The following is a 26,015-nucleotide window of genomic DNA, read 5'->3' as shown; positions in this document are numbered from 1 at the left end:
GGGGAAAAAAAAGTTATCTGTTTTTAATATTCTCTCTCTCTCTCTCTGCCTTTTGGGTCTCTTTCTCTCTGTCTGTGTAATTTGACACAATGTGTATTCAGTGTACTGGGACCTACTGTTTTCCGTGGCTAACCTGTCTGAACACCAAAGACACCTTTGATTGGTGTGATGGTGTCCCAGCCTAATATAAGATATGCGATTTGAGAACCTCTTATTTGTTCACTCACCTGACAAAGGGGATAATCTCCGAAAGCTTGTGATTTTAAAATAAAATCGTTGGACTATAACCTGGTGTTGTAAGATTCCTTACATCACTATATTGCAGCATAGATTCACTTCATAATTGATTCCCACCACTTTTTGCAGCTGCAGTGCACCTCCCCTTTAAGAGATGCAAGCTGCCTTAAAGTAGTGCGAGCCCCTCGTGATATCAGGGCCCCCTGCTGATGCACAAATGTTACATGCTGCCTGCATCACAACCACCGGGCGCAGGTTCATTACAAACCACGATCCCAGTGACCATTTTTGGGGGTTATCAATTTAACCCCCAAGAGGTTTTGAGCAGCCTTAAAGGTAACACAACAGGCCGCTTGGGAAAAGGTAAAGTATTTTTCATTTTATTTCTAGTTTTGAATTCCTGCCCACCCCCTCCCCCTCCCCCCTCCCCCCTCCCCCTCCCTCCTCCCCCTCCCTCCTCCCCCCTCCGTCACCTTTGAAGGAAACACACAGCCAATTTCATACAACAAGAGTCCACAAACAGCAATGTGATAATGACCAGATAATCTGTTTTAATGATGTTGGTTGAGGGATAAATATTGGCCCAGGACACCGGAGAGAACTCCCCTCTACTCTTCTAAATAGTACCACAGGATCTTTTACATCCACCTGAGAGGGCAGACGGGGCCTCGGTTTATTGTCTCATCCAAAAGACGGCACCTCGGACAGTGCAGCACTCCCTCGATACTGTACTGAAGTGTCAGCCTGGATTATGTGCTCAAGTCTCAGGAGTGGGACTAAAACCCACAACATTGTGATTCAGAGGTGAGAGTGTGCTGCCGCTGAGCGACGGCTGACTCTGACAAAGTATTCTATTCTGGTCGTTGATTTCTCCGCCTATTCTTTGTAAGTATTTTGTCCACACTCTGTACGAGAGGCACAGGCCTCACCTGGGGGGACTCTGCCACTCTAAGACCGCAGAGCTTTGCACGGGAGTTTCAGGGGAAAAAATTGTATAGGGGCCGTTTTTGGGCGTAGGTAGCGTGATGCGCTATTACCCCGCGCCCAGTGACCCCTGCGCAGGCAGGACGCAAGTTTCGGCCGACCGAGGACTGACCTGCAATCGGCCTTCCGTCCCGGGCCTTGCACGGGGAATCAATGCAATTCACACTTTTCACAACCAGGGGGAGCTCAATCTCTTAAAGGGAGGATGTTTCTTCGAAATCTCTTTATTTGCTGAAAATAACAGTCTGCTGTCTGCACGGAGTCTGAACGGAGATCAGACATCGCACACGTAAAACACAGGTGCAGCTCCCATCCCTATGTTTACACACTGATGGGTTATGTTAAAACATTGAATAAAGGTTGCGCACTACTAAATCCCACATCCTCCAATCTGCACGCCAGATCTCACCAATCTACCGTTCTGAGTTTGTACCAGGCCTGTGAGAGTGCATGCACCAAGGTTCTCTGCTGATGCACTAGAGGCCTTGGTGCAATAGGTGCACAGAAGGAGGGACATCCGACATGTGACGGGGGGGAGGGTAATGGGGTGAGGGGACAAGAGACCCTCCAGACAAAAGGCAGTGGGGGACGAAGTCAATGCCAGGAGCACAGCATCATGAACATGGATGCAGTGCAGGAAGAAGTTCAAAGCTTTGACATGAGTGGTCAAGGTGAGTGAGGTCAACTGTCAAGTGGTGTCTCCTACCAACTGCACCATGCACTACACCCCCATCACCCACATACCAATAAACTCTTTCCATCAATGTTCAACTCTTGCTTCCTCTTACCCTTACACATTACCACTGTTTCAAGCCACCACCCACAACCCACAGGTCACACACACTAGCTATTCAACCATGACAGGCACATCACCCAAACATGTCCCGCTTTCTTGCAGAAGAAGGTGGCGCATATCAAGAGGCAGCAAGTGGCAGTGGCATTTAGCCCCTCGAGCCTGTTCCACCATTCAGTGAGATCATGGTGGACCTGTGACCTAACTCCATATACCCGCCTTAGCCCCATATCCCATAATACCCCTGGTTGACAGAAATCTATCAATCTCAAATTTAACATTCACAATTGAGCTAGCATCAACTGCCGCCTGCAGAAGAGCATTCCAAACGTCTCCTACCCTTTGCGTGTAGAAGCATTTCCTAACTTCACTCCTACACGTCCTGGCTCTAAATGTTAGGCTATGTCCCCACGTCCTAGTATTCAAGTCTAGGAGACCTCCAAAAAGAGTTATAAATGTCTCGGCAGCCAGAAGCAATAATCCAGCCACTAACCTGTAAATCCTGCATGGTCCCTTTAAATAGCTCTGATGGTGGGTCCTCCAGGCTCTCTAAGACACGTTCAGATGGTCGGGGTTGAGTCTGTGCGTTGAGTTGAACGTTAAGTCCCAAAATGGTGTCTATCACTTTAAATCGGTGTTGCACACTGATTGAAGCCATTTTCTCCCTACTTTACATGATTCCAGCGTTCGTTATCTGCGCCTGCGCAAACTCCTATACCAAGATGGCGTCACGCTGGAAATGTGCGTGCTCGTCCAAGACGCCATCTTGGATGTCGGAGAGGCCGTGTAATGCCGAAACAACGGGCGCCACACGCCCCAATTTAGAGCCCTCAGTTCTCTCCACCACCCTGACCTTAGGGGCTCTTAGAATTAAAACTGACCCAAAGGGTTCATGCCCCTCATCCATATATAGTCAACAACACCCAATCAACTTAACCTCAAGTCAAGTCTCACGCTAGACAAAGGAATTCACTGTAGAAATAAAATCGCCCTCAACGTTTAGCCTGTCTTCTGCTGTGCAATTAGATACAAAGCTAGTAGGCGAGCACCACATTACCAGGTAATGACTGCCCCAAACAGGTCCAGTTCAAGCTATCTGACCCTGCTCCCCCTCATATTGGGTCCCAGTCCCAGAGCTCCTGCCCTATTTCCTGAACATTTCCTTACAGCTCTTCAAAGTACTGCACTGTCAAAATGGGAACATGGGAATTGCTGGATGATAAAAGACCAAGGTCCATCTAATTGGCCTTCTACCATCCTGGTAGACGTGGGATACGATAATGGAGTAGTTCTGGGTAGACCTGGGTCAGGGTCCGTTTTCAGTCATGATGCCTTCTGACCAATGCTGCCAATGGGCTTTTGTGAAAGTAATACAAAGCTCTGAGATCAGACCCTCCTTTACTCTGCTATCAGGGGTCACACTACTGGTTAGATCTCACTCCAAGTTCTACGTACAGTTGTTCTCACTGTGCTTCAGAAGGGACAAACATGCATTGGAGAGGGTACAGGGTTCAGAAGCAGGACATCCCAAGTGTAAAGGAGATGAGCCATGAGGAAAGATTACAGAAGCTGAAGCTTTAAAACTTTGAAAGAAGGAGGTTAATGGGACTCCTTTGAGGTTCGCAGTATAGATGGAGGAGAGGGGAGTTCAAATATAGTTGGACAGTACGCTGGGCGAGTTACAGTACTGACGGATGAGCATCATTGGACTAATTGGCCTCTTCGTCTTGCTCTAGAGTGAACTGGCTCAAATACTCAACATGAAACCATGGGGTTGTGTTGGTTTTACCTTGAATTACTTGTCGAAGTCATTCCCCAGCAAAACACCAGACTAGAAGCCACCAGGCCCTGTGCTGCCTGCAGGTTGCAGCAGTGCTCATTTAATGCTCTAAATTTGGAGAGACTTGCTGCTCGAGTCGGAGCCATTTTGAACTCAGCTCATCTGCTGTATGGGTACTGTAAATGGAACAGTTTAAACCCATACTTCCACTGTACCTACAGGGCACCCCTATCCTAAATCTCTTCCAGATAGCAGTCCAAGTGAGAGTACAGGTCAATATATTCATCAACATTTTATCGAGGGCCACAATTCTAAGCTGTGACACGGTCAGAGGCCTCCACTCTCACTGACAAATATTAGGCACCTACATTGTGCTTCATTTTGTTTAATCATCATGTACGCACACAAGCACGCACACACACACACTACACAGGTACATACACACACGCCGTACACACGCTGCACACACACACGCTGCACACACACACGCTGCACACACACGCTGCACACACGTACATACACACATGCCGTAAACACACACACGCCGTACACACACACACATATGCACATACGCACACAGACACCCCGCAAGCACGCATGCACGCGCACACACACATGCGCACGCACACACACACGCACACATCAAAGTTGGCAGGCTGTGAATTTAGGCCCACAGATACATGGGACAGGTCTGTTGAGGGGCACAGGTGGGAAAGGGGGAGCCCCTGTCTCATGGGCTGTATTGCAAACTCCGCTTTAGATTGTACAGAACACTGCACTTCCATAGAACCCCACAAATGGAGCTCCCCATCTGTTAAGAACATAAGAACATAAGAAATTGGAGCAGGAGTAGGCCAATCGGCCCCTCGAGCCTGCTCCGCCATTCAATAAGATCATGGCTGATCTGATCCCAACCACAAATCTAAAGAACACAAGAAGTCGGAGCAGGACCCGGCCACATAGCCCCTGGGCCCTCTCCGCCACCCACAGGGCATTGACCGATCCGAACTCAGCTTCATGTCCAATTTCCTGCCCGCTCCCCATAACCCCTAATTCCCTTTACTTCTAGGAAACTGTCTATTTCTGTTTTAAATTTATCTAATGATGTAGCTTCCACAGCTTCCTGGGGCAGCAAATTCCACAGACCTACCACCCTCTGAGTGAAGAAGTGTCTCCTCATCTCAGTTTTGAAAGAGCAGCCCCTTATTCTAAGATTATGCCCCCTAGTTCTAGTTTCACCCATCTTTGGGAACATCCTTACTGCATCCACCCGATCAAGACCCTTCACAATCTTATATGTTTCAATAAGATCGCCTCTCATTCTTCTGAACTCCAATGAGTAGAGTCCCAATCTACTCAACCTCTCCTCATATGTCCGCCCCCTCATCCCCGGGATTAACCGAGTGAACCTTCTTTGTACTGCCTCGAGAGCAAGTATGTCTTTTCTTAAGTATGGAGACCAAAACTGTATGCAGTATTCCAGGTGCGGTCTCACCAATACCTTATATAACTGCAGCAATACCTCCCTGTTTTTATATTCTATCCCCCTAGCAATAAAAGCCAACATTCCGTTGGCTTTCTTGATCACCTGCTGCACCTGCATACCAACTTTTTGATTTTCTTGCACTAGGACCCCCAGATCCCTTTGTACTGCAGTACTTTCCAGTCTCTCGCCATTAAGAAAATAACTTGCTCTCTGATTTTTCCTGCCAAAGTGCATAACCTCACATTTTCCAATATTATATTGCATCTGCCAAATCTCCGCCCACTCACCCAGCCTGTCTATATCCCCTTGCAGGTTTTTTATGTCCTCCTCACTCTCTACTTTCCCTCCCATCTTTGTATCATCTGCAAATTTTGATATGTTGCACTCGGTCCCCTCCTCCAAATCGTTAATATAGATTGTAAAGAGTTGGGGACCCAGCACCGACCCCTGTGGAACACCACTGGTTACTGGTTGCCAGTCCGAAAATGAACCATTTATCCCAACTCTCTGCTTCCTGTTCGATAACCAATCCTCCACCCATGCCAGAATATTACCCCCAAAACATAAATGTTTTAGCATTTATGTACAGAGCTCACCAATATAACAGATCTCAAAGTGTGTCTAATCTCCTTCCAACAAGCTACTCACTCCCTCACCTGTGTGTGTCGCCATGTCAATGAGTTGAAAGGCCACCTGGGCAGCATTCAGTGCCCCATTTACTGCAGCCTCTGGGGAGCCAACAAATGTATAAACGGTCCGATTGGTGGAGGGACCGGGATCCACGTCCAAAAGGGAGCAGCCTTCGGTCTGTGAGATGGCATCGGCAATGGCATCAATAACCTGCCGGGGAGAATTCATTCATAGATCATTGAAGTGTCATGAACAGGTGCAGAAAATAATCTAGAAGGCTAATGGAATGCTGGCCTTTATATCTGGAGGACTGGAGTACAAGGGGGCAGAAGTTATGCTGCAGCTATACAAAACCCTGGTTAGACCGCACCTGGAGTACTGTGAGCAGTTCTGGGCACCGCATCTTCGGAAGGACATATTGGCCTTGGAGGGAGTGCAGCGTAGGTTTACTAGAATGATACCCGGACTTCAAGGGTTAAGTTACGAGGAGAGATTACACAAATTGGGGTTGTATTCTCTAGAGTTTCGAAGGTTAAGGGGTGATCTGATCGAAGTTTATGATATTAAGGGGAACGGATAGGGTGGATAGAGAGAAACTATTTCCGCTGGTTGGGGATTCTAGGAGTAGGGGGCACAGTCTAAAAATTAGAGCCAAACCTTTCAGGAGTGGGATTAGAAAACATTTCTACACACAAAGGGTGGTAGAAGTTTGGAACTCTCTTCCGCAAACGGCAGTTGATACTAGCTGAATTGCTAAATTTAAATCTGAGATAGATAGCTTTTTGGCAACCAAAGGTATTAAGGGATATGGGCCAAAGGCAGGTATATGGAGTTAGATCACAGATCAGCCATGATCTTATCAAATGGCAGAGTAGGCATGAGGGGCTGAATGGCCTACTCCTGTTCCTATGATCCTACGTACTTGCCCTGGGACTGTTTGATGTTGACAGTGAAGCTCCGATTTTAACCCTTCGCACCAGAGCTTGTCCGCATTGCATTCTCGCTCCGTGCCATTTTATCAGGCAAGTTTCAGGCAGCCTGCGAGGCCCCCGCCCCGAGTGCCTCATTAAAATGTGAACGCCGCGGTCCAATGACATCATTCGGACTAGGACTCGATTTTAACCTTGGTTGGGGTGGGTCCAGCTCAGTACCAATCGTGCCCAGGGAAACTGCTGCCAAGTGGACCCAGGGTTAGAGCAGGCCCAGGTAAGAGAACGTTACATTTTTTTGCAGGTTTCCTTGTGGGCCAGAGGGAGCAGGAGTGATCCGCTAAGCCTCACAAGGAAACCCAGGGCCCCAGGCTTCCCAAGTCCAAGTTCAAACACCTACCCGCTCCCCACCACTTACCCCACTGTTGGTGACCATTCCCCGTTGGTCTCCTGTCGTACTCGTCAATGATGCACGGTTTGGGCAGGACTCCAGCCTGGTCTATGTTAATGCAGCCTGGGAGTTAAAATGGTCTGGGCCTATCACTAGCCTGCCAACCCCATGTTTGTCTCTTGCTCCAGGTTACATCAGGGCTTCATAGAATCATAGAATGATACAGCACAGAAAGAGGCCATTCGGCCCATCGTGCCTGTGCCACTCTTTGAATGAGCTATCCAATTAGTCCCACTCCCCCGCTCTCTCCCCACAGCCCTGAAAACTTTTTCCCTTCAAGTGTTTATCCAAATCCCTTTTGAAAGTTACTATTGAATCTGCTTCCACCACCCTTTCAGGCAGCGCATTCCAGATCATAAAATAATTTCTCCTCATCTCCCCTCTGGCTCTTTTGCCAGTTACCTTCAATCTGTGTCCTCTGGTTACCGACCCTCCTGCCACTGGAAACAGTTTCTCCTTATTTACTCTATCAAAACCCTTCATGATTTTGAACACCTCTATCAAATCTCCCCATAACCTTCTTTGCTTTAAGGAGAACAATCCCAGCTTCTCCAGTCTCTCCACATAACTGAAAGTTATTAATGAAACCTAACAATAGCGCAGGATCAGAAAGCGTAGTGCCCGTTACTATAGTGACAGAGTGCTCATTCATTTGCTAAGCTGCAGTCAGTGGGTGCAAGAGGGGAGAGAAGGGAATTATATTTCCACCAGCTCAATCAACGAGTTGCACAACACACCCCGAGATGGGAAGCAAACACTGACTAATCTACCAGACAAGGGTTTCCACATCACTGTCATCACTCCAGGTACACTGGGCAAGGACACTGACACGGCTCTCAGACCTGATCAATCTACAGATGGACATTCACTCTTCATCTCTTAGCGAGTGCCCTGATTTCTAAACCTTCGGCTGTCTGCACCATGATTTATAAACCCACAAGGGTGTGCATGTCTCTGATTTATAATCCGAAGTTCCCCAGGGTTCTTGTGTTGTCCATTATTCTATAACTCTCTCCCCCTCCCCCTCCCCCTCCCCCATGTGTGTGCTTGAAATTTGTACCACATCCTATTCAGCTTCTTTAGTAAAATTTGTACACATTAATGTAATGGATGTTAGTGCTGGACAATTCAGGCATTCAATAGTAGCATCATCAACACAAAGGTGAGGTACAGGACGGGCTAGATACAGAGTAAAGCTCCCTCTACACTGTCCCATCAAACACTCCCAGGGCAGGTACAGCACGGGTTAGATACAGAGTAAAGCTCCCTCTACACTGTCCCATCAAACACTCCCAGGGCAGGTACAGGGTTAGATACAGAGTAAAGCTCCCTCTACACTGTCCCATCAAACACTCCCAGGGCAGGTACAGCACGGGTTAGATACAGAGTAAAGCTCCCTCTACACTGTCCCATCAAACATTCCCAGGGCAGGTACAGGGTTAGATACAGAGTAAAGCTCCCTCTACACTGTCCCATCAAACACTCCCAGGGCAGGTACAGCACGGGTTAGATACAGAATAAAGCTCCTCTTCATAAACTACTTCAGTTTCTTTCCCCTCCTTTAATTGCCAATTTTCTTCCTCCATCTTGGTTCCTTGTTGACATATCGTTCTGAGGGAATGAGTGGGGTCCTGGTATTGTACCAAGTGCTCATTCTTCATCTATGAGCTGAGATTCCCTGTTCAAATCCCCTCAGTCCAGTTTCCACCCAGCTCATATCACTGAGATGTCCCTGGTCAAAGTCACAAATGGCATCCGCTGTCAATGTTATTCCTTCTTGTCCTTCTCAACCTCTCTGCGGTCTTTGATATGGTGAACATATCATCCTCTTAGATTGCCTGACCTCCACTGCCCGGCTCTGTGGGTTTGCCCTTGAGTGGTTCCACTCCGAACTATCTGAACACAATGGCTTCTCTTCCCACTCCCACTTGTTACCTCTGGAGCTCCCCTAAGGAGCTATCCTTGTCCCCCTCCTCCTCATCCACATGCTGCTCCTCAGCGACATCATCCACAGGCACGGGATAATAATCCACCGATGGATCATTACGTACCTCCTGCCCTTAACTCACACCCTCCACTGCTAAAACCTTATCCATCATTTGTGGCACCTTTAGACTCCCTTACTCCTTACGGGCCACCCATCCTCCATTAACTCCAACTTGTCCAAACCACTGCCGCACATATACTGTCCCATAATAAGCCCCACTGTTCTATCCCATTAAAGGCCCTGTTTAAATGTTGTTGCAGTAGTAGACAGAGGATGTCAGCAGACTACTCCAGCAGAGGGGAACATCAGAGCAGGGGTCACTACATGGCAACAGGGAGTGGGAATTCCGGACAGTTTACATTTCTCTAACCTGGGGCATTGAAACCAATTGTACGACCCCTGAGATCGGCCCACTCAACACAGACCAGGAACTGAAGCTGGGATCTTACTGAACTGGACTCAGATACTCCTGACCTTAACCAGCAGAGCCGTGTGCGTTAAGTCTGTCTTCAGTTTAATCCGCTGCGCACAGCCCTGGAAAGATGTGTTGCAAGTTACTATCCGGGCACGAACCCAAGCCCATTCCTTACCTCTTTGCTTTGCCCATTGGAAACATTTGGCACACACTCCACAAGCCTGGCCATGATATTCCGAATAACCGTCACTCCCTGCAAATAAACACATTGTAATAAAAACCCCTCCGAGCACAGTAACCCAGTTCACATTGCACTCATTATTACAAGTCTTACCTTCGGTGTGCCTGCACTCAGCCTGGAACCTTACTGGACTTTTCAGGGTCTTTCATCAATGATTAAAAGGTCTGGTTTCTGACACACCACCTGATGCATCAGAATGCAAAGCCCCAACTCTTAAAGGAACAGTCGCCATAAAACTCATCTTTAAGAAACAGTGCCACGCAGCCCAATCCGAGAGGAAGAATCTGCATTTCTTTACTTTTGGGCTCAACAGTTGTGCATTTCCATTTTTGCCCTCAGTATCAGCACCAGGCCGAGATCAGATGCATTGTGAAATTCGATCGGGTCTGTCCTCTAACCTCAAGTCCCAGAGAGATGCCTCCTAACTGTTCCAAAATGACATTCCCACTTCTCACACCCACATGCTTTCCGAGTGAGATTGTCAATTTAATGCCAAATTAATTGAAGTTGTGGTTTGGTGCCATTTTATCCCAACTCTATCCTTTGCTTGTGTTCGCTGTGAATTGGGCTGAGACTGTCTAAACTCACTCCATGTCCAACAGTCACGAGGCTGTCATTTTATCAGTGTGGGGAGGTCGGAGAGGTCAAATATCAGCCTGTGACCCACGGCAATGCCCCAAAGCCTCACTGAAACACTGGGGTAGATTATCTGATCAGGTGATGTGCTATTAGCACCCTCCCAATGTGACTGGTTAATTTTGCCGAGTAGATTTCAGTTACGCCGTTGAGGCGAGCTCCTGGGTGTGGCGTTTGGCACTTGTCAGCGGGAGCCTTAAAGGTCTGCTTACAAGAGGTGATGGGTAATTTTAAAGGGTTAGAGCCAATTAAGTTGCGGTCGCATGTGGGATAAAAATATAAGTAGAATTAACAAAGGCTGGTGATATTTTTAATTTATGTTTCAGATTTCACAACGGCTGTTTGGGTGACAATACAAGCTGGCAAAGACCCTGGCACAAGAAACGTGGAGCAGGAAACGGTCTCTGATGGGATGGCACAACACGCCGACCACTATTAATGGCTGGCACAGTGCAGGTGGTGCAGAACAATGTGGTAGAGAGTCGGGTGAACTTGATTTCCACTCCTGGGCAACCTCCCCTTGGGATGGCAATGCAGCCGATTTGGAAGGAGGCAGAGAAAGAGGACCATTACTGACTGGCACGGTAGCTTCACAGCAGGTGGCAGCGTCATTGTCTGCCTCCGATGTACCCTCACCAGCCTGGCATCGATACATTGGGTCCTCCCCCTCCTCCTCACCCCATCTGATGATACCTGGGGTGAGGCATCATTAAACTGGGAGCAGCCTTCCCCCTGGGCTGCTCCACGCTGTAATTTTTACTTTTTGTGGCAGCATCTGTCAGTGGAGGACTGCCCCTTTAAATAGAGCTCCTCCAGCTGACAGATCTTACTGCGCATGCGCAGCCCGCCCGACGCGCAGCTCAGCAGCGGGGAACCCGGAGGAGCAGGTAAGTGGAACCAATTAGTGGATTGCCTGCTACGATCGCGCGGGAAACCCACTAATTTCACCGGGCGCGTTTGGTACGTGCCCGCAGGCCCACCCGCCGGGAACCCGCACCCCTGGTAAAATCAGGCCCATTGCTCCTAAAAACAGAAGTAAAGGGGGATTCCCATTGGGAAACCCAATATCATGGACTCACCCAAAAAAGGCAGTGCCAACACACTTGGCAAAAAACCTGTTGATTATCTGATGGAAACAACGGGGGGAGTTTCAGACATAACCTCAAAATGCTGCTACAAATCTTTCAGTATATTTTCGCAAAGGTACCTCTGTAAAGAGCAAACTCTACCAGACCTAGGCACGAATTTTACAGCAATGGGCTGATGTCCGTTATCAGTGTAAACATTAGAAAATGGATTAGACATCTAAATGACACCAAAGAGGGCTAATATTAACACAATTAACTGCAAAATGACGGGTGTTTCTGACACCAGTGTAAAACTCGGCTGGAAAATCAGGTGGGGTGATAATGGGCATGAATCTGGTGTAATGTATTTTAACCCAATTTTCCAATCAATTAAACACACTTTACGCCCATTTATTGGTCCTAATTGATTGGAAAAGCTTCTCCATCCAACTTAACATCTCTTCGAATAATGAAGGAATACTGTCACTCTTAATAGCAGAACACTCCTCACACAGGTGTGCTCCTCTCACATGGTTACCAATTCCAGATGTGTTCTTCCCCTCCCCCACCAGATGTAAATACTGTCTCTGTTCCCTACCCATCATGTATAGACTCTCTGGGTATATACCACGGATTTCTCCTGATCTCTGCACCTTTTATGGATTGTCCCTGCTCAAACATCCTGTGTACGTCTCCTCTCTGTATTTTACACATGGTCACTCCAGGCCAAAACATACACCTAACACATTCTATATTCCCTAGCCCAGTAATTATTTTTTTTATTCATGGGATGTGGGCATCGCTGGCAAGGCCGGCATTTATTGCCCATCCCTAATTGCCCTTGAGAAGGTGGTGGTGAGCCGCCTTCTTGAACCGCTGCAGTCCATGTGGTGAAGGTTCTCCCACAGTGCTGTTAGGAAGGGAGTTCCAGGATTTTGACCCAGCGACGATGAAGGAACAGCGATATATTTTCAAGTCGGGATGGTGTGTGACTTGGAGGGGAACGTGCAGGTGGTGTTGTTCCCATGTGCCTGCTGCCCTTGTCCTTCTAGGTGGTAGAGGTCGTGGGTTTGGGAGGTGCTGTCGAAGAAGTCTTGGCGAGTTGCTGCAGTGCATCCTGTGGATGGTACACACTGCAGTCATGTTGCTCCGATGGTGAAGGGAGTGAATGTTTAGGGTGGTGGATGGGGTGCCAATCAAGCGGGCAACTTTGTCCTGGATGGTGTCGAGCTTCTTGAGTGTTGCTGGAGCTGCACACATCCAGGCAAGTGGAGAGTATTCCATCACACTCCTGACTTGTGCCTTGTAGATGGTGGAAAGGCTTTGGGGAGTCAGGAGGTGAGTCACTCGCCGCAGAATACCCAGCCTCTGACCTGCTCTAGTAGCCACAGTATTTATATGGCTGGTCCAGTTAAGTTTCTGGTCAATGGTGACCCCCAGGATGTTGATGGTGGAGGATTCGGTGATGGTAATGCCGTTGAATGTCAAGGAGAGGTGGTTAGACTCTCTCTTGTTGGAGATGGTCATAGCCTGGCACTTGTCTAGCACGAATGTTACTTGCCACTTATGAGCCCAAGCCTGGATGTTGTCCAGGTCTTGCTGCATGCGGGCCCGGACTGCTTCATTATCTGAGGGGTTGCGAATGGAACTGAACACTGTGCAATCATCAGCAAACATCCCCATTTCTGACCTTATGATGGAAGGAAGGTCAATGATGAAGCAGCTGAAGATGGTTGGGCCTAGGGCACTGCCCTGAGGAACTCCTGCAGCAATGTCCTGGGGCTGAGATGATTGGCCTCCAACAACCATTACCATCTTCCTTTGTGCTAGGTACGACTCCAGCCACTGGAGAGTTTTCCCCCTGATTCCCATTGATTTCAATTTTACTCGGGCTCCTTGGTGCCACATTCGGTCAAATCATAGAATCATAGAAGTTACAACATGGAAACAGGCCCTTCGGCCCAACATGTCCATGTCGCCCAGTTTATAACACTAAGCTAGTCCCAATTGCCTGCACTTGGCCCATATCCCTCGAAACCCATCTTCCCCATGTAACTGTCCAAATGCTTTTTAAAAGACAAAATTGTACCCGCCTCTACTACTGCCTCTGGCAGCTCGTTCCAGACACTCACCACCCTTTGAGTGAAAAAATTGCCCCTCTGGATCCTTTTGTATCTCTCCCCTCTCACCTTAAATCTGTGCCCCCTCGTTATAGACTCCCCTACCTTTGGGAAAAGATTTTGACTATCGACCTTATCTATGCCCCTCATTATTTTATAGACTTCGATAAGATCACCCCTTAACCTCCTACTCTCCAGGGAATAAAGTCCCAGTCTGTCTAACCTCTCCCTGTAAGTCAAACCATCAAGTCCCGGTAGCATCCTAGTAAATCTTTTCTGCACTCTTTCTAGTTTAATAATATCCTTTCTATAATAGGGTGACCAGAACTGTACACAGTACTCCAAGTGTGGCCTTACTAATGTCTTGTACAACTTCAACAAGACATCCCAACTCCTGCATTCAATGTTCTGACCAATGAAACCACGCATGCTGAATGCCTTCTTCACCACCCTATCCACCTGTGACTCCACTTTCAAGGAGCTATGAATCTGTACTCCTAGATCTCTTTGTTCTATAACTCTCCCCAACGCCCTACCATTAACGGAGTAGGTCCTGGCCCGATTCGATCTACCAAAATGCATCACCTCACATTTATCTAAATTAAACTCCATCTGCCATTCATCGGCCCACTGGCCCAATTTATCAAGATCCCGTTGCAATCCTAGATAACCTTCTTCACTGTCCACAATGCCACCAATCTTGGTGTCATCTGCAAACTTACTGACCATGCCTCCTAAATTCTCATCCAAATCATTAATATAAATAACAAATAACAGCGGACCCAACACCGATCCCTGAGGCACACCGCTGGACACAGGCATCCAGTTTGAAAAACAACCCTCGACAACCACCCTCTGTCTTCTGTCGTCAAGCCAATTTTGTATCCAATTGGCTACCTCACCTTGGATCCCATGAGATTTAACCTTATGTCAAGGGCAGTCACTCTCACCTCACCTCTGGAATTCAGCTCTTTTGTCCATGTTTGGACCAAGGCTGTAATGAGGTCTGGAGCCGAGTGGTCCTGGCGGAACCCAAACTGAGCATCGGTGAGCAGGTTATTGGTGAGTAAGTGCTGCTTGATAGCACTGTCGACGACACCATCCATCACTTTGCTGATGATCGAGAGTAGACTGATGGGGCGGTAATTGGCCGGATTGGATTTGTCCTGCTTTTGTGGACAGGACATACCTGGCCAATTTTCCACATTGTCGGGTGGATGCCAGTGTTGTAGCTGTACTGGAACAGCTTGGCTAGAGGCGCAGCTAGTTCTGGAGCACAAGTCTTCAGCACTACAGCCGGGATGTTGTCAGGGCCCATAGCCTTTGCTGTATCCAGTGCACTCAGCCGTTTCTTGATATCACGTGGAGTGAATCGAATTGGCTGAAGACTGGCTTCTGTGATAGTGGGGATATCGGGAGGCGCATTTCTGGCTGAAGATGGTTGCAAACGCTTCAGCCTTGTCTTTTGCACTCATGATGTGGAGTCCAGCACTCACGTGCTGGACTCCGCCATCATTGAGGATGGGGATGTTCACGGAGCCTCCTCCTTCCGTTAGTTGTTTAATTGTCCACCACCATTCACGACTGGATGTGGCAGGACTGCAGAGCTTTGATCTGATCCGTTGGTTGTGGAATCGCTTAGCTCTGTCTATAGCATGTTGCTTCCGCTGTTTAGCATGCATGTAGTCCTGTGTTGTAGCTTCACCAGGTTGGCACCTCATTTTTAGGTACGCCTGGTGCTGCTCCTGGCATGCTCTTCTACACTCCTCATTGAACCAGGGTTGATCCCCTGGCTTGTTGGTAATGGTAGAGTGAGGAATATGCCGGGCCATGAGGTTACAGATTGTGCTGGAATACAATTCTGTTGCTGCTGATGGCCCACAGCGCCTCATGGATGCCCAGTTTTGAGCTGCTAGATCTGTTCTGAATCTATCCCATTTAGCACGGTGGTAGTGCCACACAACACATTGGATGGTGTCCTCAGTGCAAAGACGGGACTTCATCTCCACGAGGACTGTGTGGTGGTCACTCCTACCAATACTGTCATGGACAGATGCATTTGCGAGAGGTAGATTGGTGAGGACGAGGTCAAGTAAGTTTTTCCCTCGTGTTGGTTCGCTCACCACCTGCCGCAGGCCCAGTCTGGCAGCTATGTCCTTCAGGACTCGGCCAGCTTGGTCAGTAGTGGTGCTACCGAGCCACTCTTGGTGATGGACATTGAAGTCCCCCACCCAGAGTACATTTTGTGCCCTTGCTACCCTCAGTTCTTCCTCCAAGTGGTGCTCAACATGGAGGAGGACTGATTCATCAGCTGAGGGAGGTCGGTAGGTGGTAATCAGCAGGAGGTTTCCTTGCCCATGTTTGACCTGATGCCATGAGATTTCATGGGGTCCAGAGTCAATGTTGAGGACTCCCAGGGCCACTCCCTCCTGACTGTTTATCACTGTACCGCCACCTCTGGTGGGTCTGTCCTTCCGGTGGGACAGGACATACCCAGGGATGGTGATGGAAGAGTCTGGGATGTTGGCTGAAAGATATGATTCTGTGAGTATGGCTGTGTCAGGCTGTTGCTTGACTAGTCTGTGGGACAGCTCTCCCAATTTTGGCACAAGTCCCCAGATGTTAGTGAGGAGGACTTTGCAGGGTCGACTGGGCTTGGTTTGCCTTTGTCGTGTCCGGTGCCTAGTGGTCCGGTGCCTAGTGGTCCGATGCCGGGTGGTCCGTCCGGTTTTATTCTTATTTGTGACTTTTTTTAAGTGAGATTTTACAACTGAGTGGCTTGCTAGGCCATTTCAGAGGGCAATTAAGAATCAACCACATTGCTGTGGGTCTGGAGTCACATATAGGCCAGACCGGGTAAGGACGGCAGGTTTCCTTCCCTAAAGGACATTAGTGAACCTGATGGGTTTTTACGACAATCCGGTAGTTTCATGGCCGCCATTACTGATACTAGTTTTTTCTTATTCCAGATTTTATTTAATTGATTTTCGATTCCCCAGTTGCCATGACTCTGGATTATTAGTCTGGGCCTCTGGATTACTAGTCCAGTAACCTATGCACTATGCTACCGTACCCTTAATTACAAATGGAAAGAGTGAGTGACTGGGTTAAATCCCTCTCCTGGGACCACAATATCCAGTAAATAACTGTTAATGCAAAACCCCCAGAGACAGCATTGTGAAGCTTTTGACCTTTGTTCTTTGACGTTCAGTCCAAACCTTTATAATGGATCAAAGACTAATCGTATTAACGGAATGGTAACCTTTATTTACAAAAATAGAAAACCTTGATTCAAAACAACTCGTTTTGTTGGCTTGTCAGTAAAATTTTAACTTTCAGTATTTATGCAGCTGCCCCGTGTGAGCCTGGAGACTGGGCTGGGCCCACACACTGTCCTTGTATTAATTAGCTGCTGTCAGTTGCTATAGTAACAGCTCCCACAGCAAACGATGAGGGTGGTGTTCCTAATCCAATATTTCATTTCTAGAAATGAATGCGAACTTTGTCAGGCACAGTCCAGCTCTTGTTCACTTCTGTAAAATTGATCGCAAACAATGGATTTAAACTCAACCCACCACCATGGTGAGTGTCGAACAGTCTGCAGTCGAAGGCCTCCGTTTGACTGTGTTCCCTCGAGGTGTGGCAGCCAAAAACATGGCCGTCAAGCTCTGACTCCTGCAGGCTCACTTGCTCCGGCCAATACCACAAATTGAAGTGTTTTTTGGAGAATTTGTTGTTGCTCTTGTTTTGACAGAATAAGACTGGCCCAGTATAAAATATGTAAATGACTAAATACTGGGCAGGGCCAGCCAGGCACGCACTCGTGCAGCAACACCACACACTCGTGCAGCAACACCGCACTCGTGCAGCAACACCACACACTCGTGCAGCAACACCGCACTCGTGCAGCAACACCACACACTCGTGCAGCAACACCGCACTCGTGCAGCAACACCACACTCGTGCAGCAACACCACACACTCGTGCAACAACACCACACACTTGTGCAACAACACCACACACTCGTGCAACAACACCACACTCGTGCAGCATCACTACACGCTCGTGCAGCAACACCACACACTCGTGCAGCAACACCACACACTCGTGCAACAACACCACACTCGTGCAACAACACCACACACTCGTGCAACAACACCACTCTCGTGCAGCAACACTTCACTCATGCAGCAACACCACACACTCGTGCAGCAACACCACACTCGTGCAACAACACCACACACTCGTGCAACAACACCACACACTCGTGCAACAACACCACTCTCGTGCAGCAACACTTCACTCATGCAGCAACACCACACACTCGTGCAGCAACACCACACTCGTGCAGCAACACTTCACTCATGCAGCAACACCACACACTCGTGCAGCAACACCACACTCGTGCAACAACACCACACACTCGTGCAACAACACCACTCTCGTGCAGCAACACTTCACTCATGCAGCAACACCACACACTCGTGCTGCAACACCACACTCGTGCAGCAACACCACACTCGTGCAACAACACCACACACTCGTGCAAAAACACCACTCTCGTGCAGCAACACTTCACTCATGCAGCAACACCACACACTCGTGCAGCAACACCACACTCATGCAACAACACCACACACTCATGCAGCAACGCCACACTCGTGCAGCAACACCACACACTTGTGCAGCAACACCACACACTCGTGCAGCAACACCACACACTCGTGCAGCAACACCACACACTCGTGCAGCAACACCACACACTCGTGCAGCAACACCACACACTCATGCAGCAACACCACACACTCGTGCAGCAATGTCACACTCGTGCAGCAACACCACACATTCGTTTAGCAACACCACACTCGTGCAGCAACACCACACACTCGTGCAGCAACACCACACACTCGTGCAGCAACACCACACATTCGTTTAGCAACACCACACTCGTGCAACAACACCACACACTCATGCAGCAATGTCACACTCATGCAGCAACACCACACTCGTGCAGCAACACCATACACTCATGCAGCAACACCACACTCGTGCAACAACACCACACACTCATGCAGCAATGTCACACTCGTGCAGCAACACCACACTCGTGCAGCAACACCATACACTCATGCAGCAACACCACACTCGTGCAGCAACACCATACACTCGTGCAGCAACACCACACTCGTGCAGCAACACCACACACTCGTGCAGCAACACCACACTCATGCAGCAACACCACACTCGTGCAGCAACACCACACTCGTGCAGCAACACCACACTCGTGCGGCGGTCACATGGATCCTTGGTTTCGATGGTAGATGGTAGAGCTGGAAATGGACCACTTTTTATTTTGCCCATTGTCAACACTCAGACATAGCATGGGTCACACATGGAGTAAAGCTCCCAACGCCCCAGTCAATTTGCTCAAACTGAAACAGGCAAACTCCTACTGCATCAGCACACAGCTCTCCACATCAACCATCATTAATATTGTCTATTATGGTGCCCATTATTCATAAAGTTTGTGTCGTGCCTACTAGAAATTGGATTGCAACTATCTGAACTTATTTCAATAGTTACAAACCAGCCACCAAAATAAAATGCTGGAAATACTCAGCAAGTGAGGCAGCATCTGTGGAGAAAGAAACAGAGTTAATGTTTCAGGTCGAAGACCTTTCCTCAGTCTGGGTTGGATTTGAACCCAGGTCCAGAGAGATAAGGACACTGTCTCACCCAATCCCTCGCACACATTTGACTTTGTTTTTATATTTTTAACTGGACTGTGTTTATTCAGTCCTTGTGAAACCATCTTCAGTAAAATGGAACAGTTTTATCAGCCGAAAGGGCAAAACAATGAATTTACAAAGTTGATTTCAAGAGCAGACCTGTCAAAAAAAAATCAAAATACTGCGGATGCTGGAAATCTGAAATAAAATCAGAAAATGCTGGAAATACTCAGCAGGTCAGGCCACGTCTGTGGAGAAAGAAACAGAGTTAACGGGCCCGATATTAACACGGAGACGGGGTTCGGAGCAGGGAGGCGATAGTGAGCGACATACGCACAAGATCATGGGACGGGTGGAAAATGGAAGCAATGAGGGCGTAGACTGCGCCCAGAATCAATGAGGTGTCCCTGGACATACTGCTGGGTGCAGAAAGGGCCAGGAAAGAGGAAAGAGGTCCTGCATCCCACCAATGGGAGAAAGAAACCTGCAGCTGGAGGTGGCCCAAGAGGTGAAGAGCAGGAGCTTTATTATCAGGAGGTGGATCCTCACAGGAAGTGTTTTATTGGCATAACCAGGTCAGGAAAAGTGAGAAAAGTTTCAGATTCACCGACATCCTGTGGTGTACAACACCCCCTCTCACTCTGCCTTGATAAGAGCAACTCCATCACATCTCTCCTCACACTCACTTAAGTTTCAGCAGCACCCATCGGTCCATTTCAATCCACTTCCTCACCTCCCCCTTCCTCCACTGCCACTCACCCCAATCCTTGTGTAATGTGATCCCACTTCAGTCAGCTCCCCCGATTCTCTGCACACGTCCCCAAATGGCACTGTCAATATATTCCTCAAATGCACTCCAGTGCCACTTGTGATGTACCTGTCTGATAGACACCCTCACCGAATTCACTGCGTCCACCAGATGCACACATGCCTTACAGACACTCAAAGATCTGTCGTGCCCCCTTGCAGAAGAAAACGCAAAATACAATAGGGAGGGAGAGGACCCGAGGACATGTGGAACAAGAGGCTTTGGAGATTATTAGAGGCATAGCAGCCTCCCTGGGCATCAGATATGGTGAAACTCAAACTTCATTGCTGCAGGGTGACAGAATTAATCTCTCAGACCCACATCTCGTACAAAACGAAGTCATCTTGACTTGAATTCAGCACATAATGAAATATGATCACTGTAATCAGGTGAATTTCAACATTTGTACATTCCCATGGCTAAAACCATATCCGTCTCTTCCTCTCCTCCAGGACCATCACACAAAGGACAGCAGCCCCTGTCCCATTGCAAACGATGAGTCCTCAGAGGGGCTGATTCCTTCTGACGGGCACTGCCACGGGACACATACGAACCAGGCACCAGGGCAGATAACAGAACTTCCCTGGGTCTTCTCAGAGAGTCAGGTGGGACCTCATCACACTCCACAAGTGAGCACAAGCAGAAATTGGTGGTAGGGACACCTGTGGAGGGTCCATGTCAGACCCACAGACCGTTCCAAGCTCAGCTCAGCTGGACAGAGATGCTGAACTCGGGGGGGCAGGGGGGGTGCAGGGTGTTTCCGATCGTGTGAGGGTCGTTCAGCCTTGCTGGTCACAACCAAACTCACTTATTTACGGTCGAAGGTCTGGGCTTACCCTGAGGAATCACTCTGAAGGATGATGATCAATGCAATCGAGACAGGTTTCAGATTTGGAACAGTAAAAGTATGTTTAATGTGTGCAGCAAATCTCAAGATGGCCAAACCGCTGCTAACGTTCCTATAGGACGACGAACAAATAGATTACTTCCCCTTGGACTTCCTAAACTAAGCCCCTCCGTGTTCCCTCACTCACGGCTGTTAACTCCCAACACTGCACTGCTGAGGTTTGGTCGGGACATGCAGAGGGAACTCTCCACACGGCTGTGAGTTGAGTATTCTGCAGGCTGCGGTTGATATTCTCACCCTGCTGACTTTGGCTGCCGGGTTGTGTCTTCTACGATCGAAGTCCTTGGGGCCGTACCCGTTCCTTGGGGCATGCGGCTTCCTTCGGTCCTGGTTGTAGAGAAAGCGGCCTGCTCTGGTCTTCTGATGTTGTAGAGCTGGGTCTCTGGTGGTCCGTTTGACCCCTCCACTCTTCGACCCTTACTGTTCGACCTCCTCCTGTTCGACCCCTCCACTCTTCGACCCTTACTGTTCGACCTCCTCCTGTTCGACCCTCCATTCTTCGACCCTTACTGTTCGACCTCCTCCTGTTCGACCCTCCACTCTTCGACCCTTACTGTTTGACCCCCTCCTGTTTCACCCCTCCACTCTTCGACCCTTACTGTTCGACCTCCTCCTGTTTGACCCCTCCACTCTTCGACCCTTACTGTTCGACCCCCTCCTGTTCAACCCCTCCACTCTCCGACCCTTACTGTTCGACCCCCTCCTGTTTCACCCCTCCACTCTTCGACCCTTACTGTTCGACCCCCTCCTGTTCGACCCCTCCACTCTTCGACCCTTACTGTTCGACCCCCTCCTGTTTGACCCTCCATTCTTCGACCCTTACTGTTCGACCCCCTCCTGTTTGACCCCTCCACTCTTCGACTCTTACTGTTTGACCCCCTCCTGTTCGACCCCTCCACTCTTCGACCCTTACTGTTCGACCCCCTCCACTCTTCGACCCTTACTGTTCGACCCCCTCCTGTTCGACCCTCCACTCTCCAACCCTTACTGTTCGACCTCCTCCTGTTTGACCCCTCCACTCTCCGACCCTTACTGTTCGACCTCCTCCTGTTCGACCCTCCACTCTCCAACCCTTACTGTTCGACCCCCTCCTGTTTGACCCCTCCACTCTTCGACCTTTACTGTTCGACCTCCTCCTGTTCGACCCCTCCACTCTCCAACCCTTACTGTTCGACCCCCTCCTGTTTGACCCCTCCACTCTTCGACCCTTACTGTTCGACCCCCTCCTGTTCGACCCTCCATTCTTCGACCCTTACTGTTCGACCCCCTCCTGTTTGACCCCTCCACTCTTCGACCCTTACTGTTCGACCCCCTCCTGTTTGACCCCTCCACTCTTCGACCCTTACTGTTCGACCTCCTCCTGTTTGACCCCTCCACTCTTCGACCCTTACTGTTTGACCCCCTCCTGTTTGACCCCTCCACTCTTCGACCCTTACTGTTCGACCTCCTCCTGTTCGACCCTCCACTCTCCAATCCTTACTTTTCGACCCCCTCCTGTTCGACCCTCCACTCTTCGACCCTTACTGTTCGACCTCCTCCTGTTCGACCCTCCACTCTCCAACCCTTACTGTTTGACCCCCTCCTGTTTGACCCCTCCACTCTTCGGCCCTTACTGTTCGACCCCCTCCTGTTTGACCCTCCACTCTTCGACCCTTACTGTTTGACCCCCTCCTGTTTGACCCCTCCACTCTTCGACCCTTACTGTTCGACCCCCTCCTGTTTGACCCCTCCACTCTTCGACCCTTACTGTTTGACCCCCTCCTGTTTGACCCTCCACTCTTCGACCCTTACTGTTCAACCTCCTCCTGTTTGACCCCTGCACTCTTCGACCCTTACTGTTCGACCTCCTCCTGTTTGACCCCTCCACTCTTCGACCCTTACTGTTTGACCCCCTCCTGTTTGACCCCTCCACTCTTCGACCCTTACTGTTCGACCTCCTCCTGTTTGACCCCTCCACTCTTCGACCCTTACTGTTCGACCTCCTCCTGTTCGACCCCTCCACTCTCCAACCCTTACTGTTCGACCTCCTCCTGTTCGACCCTCCACTCTTCGACCCTTACTGTTCGACCTCCTCCTGTTTGACCCCTCCACTCTTCGACCCTTACTGTTCGACTCCCTCCTGATCGACCCCCTCTTTCCTGAGCCTGTAACAGTTATACTGTTTTTTCTGGCTGATCTAGTCAGACGGTGCAAAATGCTACGATTGGTCCCTGGAGAGGAAGCTTAGTTTGAATGTGTATTATATTCCCGCCTCCCATCTCGCTGGTATTGGAGGACACTGGGAACTGTTGACTATATGAGGTGGGAACTGTTTTCAGATGGGTTCTGTAGTCCCGGCCGATTGACTTAATTCTATCAACCGGGGGGGGGGGATTTCATTGTGTCCTGAGCCAACTTGGAGCCGGTGATGATGTTCGGCACTGTCTCTGTCGGGTGGGGTGGGTTTTAGTTCAAAAGCTCGTCTGGGAAATGTGTTTTAAACAGGGTCCTTTTTCACAGCCATTTTCCCAAAACTGGGGTTTTCCCCTGGTGAATAAAATCTTGGATTAAAAATGATAATCCTAGAGGGGCCATCAATGAAAAGGAGAATGAGAGAGGAGCAACTGTGGGAGGTAGTGGCAGTCCCACCAGGCGCACTCTCCACAATGTCCCAGAGGATGGAAGAGTTCAGCTCAAACTTTTGTGGTGTGATGTCGCAGGCCATTGAGAGAATGTCTTCCATGGAGAGAATGCCCTCCTCCGTGGGACTTGAATCACGGCTCACCAATCACTCCCCGCGGGACCTGACGACAGCCTTGCAAACTCTGAATGCCAACATGTATCTACTGCCTCACACAGGCTGGCAGACAGACTAGACATGGGTTTCCAAGGCGTCACTCATGTCCTCCAAGTTGCTCTCCTGCAGAGAGGCAGGAGTGGTGCGCCACTGGCTCAGGCAACGGACGATGGCGATAGAGGAGAGGAAAGTGCAAAGTCCTCTCAACCCATCTCCACGTCTCACCCGTTGTCCACCCCTCAACCAGTACCCGCAATGCTGCCACCTCTCCCACTGGTCCAGTCTGCCCCTGCACAGGTGCAGGTGGAGCAGTCTTTGGCGGGGCCCTCACGGGCTCCAAAACCCAGAGGCCATAGGTCGAGCACATCTCAGAAGTTAGAGCAGGGATCAGAGCAACTTGTCACTACCTCTGCTGAGGCCAAAGGGAATGCACCACGTGAAGTGCTAGAGAGAGAGAGAAAAGCTTTGTAGTTCACCAAGGGTATGCACATGGATATTTATGAAAATTTGTCCATATTTTTAATTTATTAAACCACATTAAATTTATTACCTTGCATCACTTCCCCGAGTTCCCCATTCTTGAATGGCGAGTGCCAACACGGATTTTCATTTGTTTGGTGCTGAATGTAACAAGAATGAGTTGACTGAGACCAATTGGTGGAGTGGATGGATGGTTACAGGACTGCCTGTGGAAGTGGAGAGGGGATGCGATAGTTACTTTGGTCCTGTGTGAGTGACTAACTGAACCTTCGAGCTATTAGGGCATTCCTGGCATCCCGAACAGCAATGTGATTGGCTGGTCTGCCTCTTTCTCCTCGGCACTGGAATCCTCATCGTTCGTCCTGCCCCTCCAGTCTTCTCTGCTGCGTTTTGTTGTGCAGCACACCATGATTTTCCTGGAGACCCTCGCTGGGGGGTATTGAAGGGAGCCTCCAGACCTGCCCAATCACTTGAAGCACAACTTGAGCATGCCGATGGCTTGCTCGATGACACGTTTGGTTGTCATATGGCTCGTGCTGTAGCGCTCCTGGTGTTCATTGGTGGGGTTCCTCAGAGGTGTCATTGGCCAGGTTTGAAGGGGGTATCCTTTGTCACCTAGCAGCCACCCTTTAAAGCCGGTTCCAGGTGTGACCAGGTCGGGAATGTTGGACTGCCGCAGGATGAAAGCATCACAGTAACTCCCAGGGAATCTGGCGCAGACCTGCAGGAACCTTTTGTTGTCTTTGAACACCAGCTGACCATTGATGGAATGAAGTCCCTTGCAGTCGGTGAATGCTCCTGGTTGATCAGGTGGTGCTCAGATTGCCACGTGTGTGAAATCGATGGCACCCTGCACCTGTGGGAAGCCAACCAGAGATGCCCACTCATTCTGGCTATTGTCATCACAGGAGAAGTTTACATACCTCCCAGCCCTGAAAAACAGCCTATCCATCACCTGCCTTATGCATTTATGTGCAGCCAACTGTGAGATCCTCGATATGTCTCCGGTAGTGTCCAGGAAGGAACCAGAGGCAAAGAAATTGAGACCGGTGGTGACTTTCACAGCGACTGGTAATGTGTGGTCACCAGGTCCATCAGGGAGCAGCTCTTCATCCAGGAGGCTGCAGATGTCTGTGACCACCTGACGTGACAATCTCAGCCTACTCCTCCGACAGGTCAAGGAAGCTGAGCCTCTGTCTGTAGACCCTATCAGGTGGGTAGTTTCTCCTGTGATCTCAACCCCTCTCTTGCTCCCCTCTCTGTTGTTCACCAACAATTCTGTCCAAAGCATGTCCTCAATGCTGATAATGCTCATTCTCATCCGAAGTCCAATTAAAGGCAGTCATGGAACCGCCCATCCTGATGTTCTATGTGTGAACACCTCCGAAATGTACAAATAAGTCTTACACCTCAAGTATTCTCATCAAACTGTTCACCAGAGGTAACAGAGAAAGCCGTTGTGAGCACTGAACCTTTATTCAGATCTGGCCTCCTGACTTTTAACCATCCTGATAAAATGCTGTTCAATCTGGCCTCGATTTCACTGCCGGCCTTCCCGA

The 26,015-nt window shown here is 49.3% G+C and overlaps 1 protein-coding gene across 1 annotated transcript in view; it reads right to left on the bottom strand.

The window, feature by feature from the left end:
• The window catches only part of ftcd (formimidoyltransferase cyclodeaminase), a 55,960-nt gene extending 45,866 nt beyond the window's left edge, over positions 1 to 10,094 (bottom strand). Inside the window, exons 1-3 of the mRNA XM_067988236.1 lie at positions 10,027 to 10,094; positions 9,868 to 9,945; positions 5,937 to 6,120 (exon numbers count right to left, since the gene is read on the bottom strand). Of these exons, the coding sequence (XP_067844337.1) occupies positions 5,937 to 6,120; positions 9,868 to 9,921 (238 nt within the window). The 5' untranslated portion in view covers positions 9,922 to 9,945; positions 10,027 to 10,094. The remainder of the gene's footprint in view (positions 1 to 5,936; positions 6,121 to 9,867; positions 9,946 to 10,026) is intronic.
• Positions 10,095 to 26,015: the final 15,921 nt, after the last annotated feature.

Source organism: Heptranchias perlo, chromosome 7, assembly GCF_035084215.1.
Source record: "Heptranchias perlo isolate sHepPer1 chromosome 7, sHepPer1.hap1, whole genome shotgun sequence".
Classification (NCBI taxonomy): Eukaryota; Metazoa; Chordata; class Chondrichthyes; order Hexanchiformes; family Hexanchidae; genus Heptranchias; species Heptranchias perlo.
This window is presented reverse-complemented; position numbering and strand designations above follow the sequence as displayed.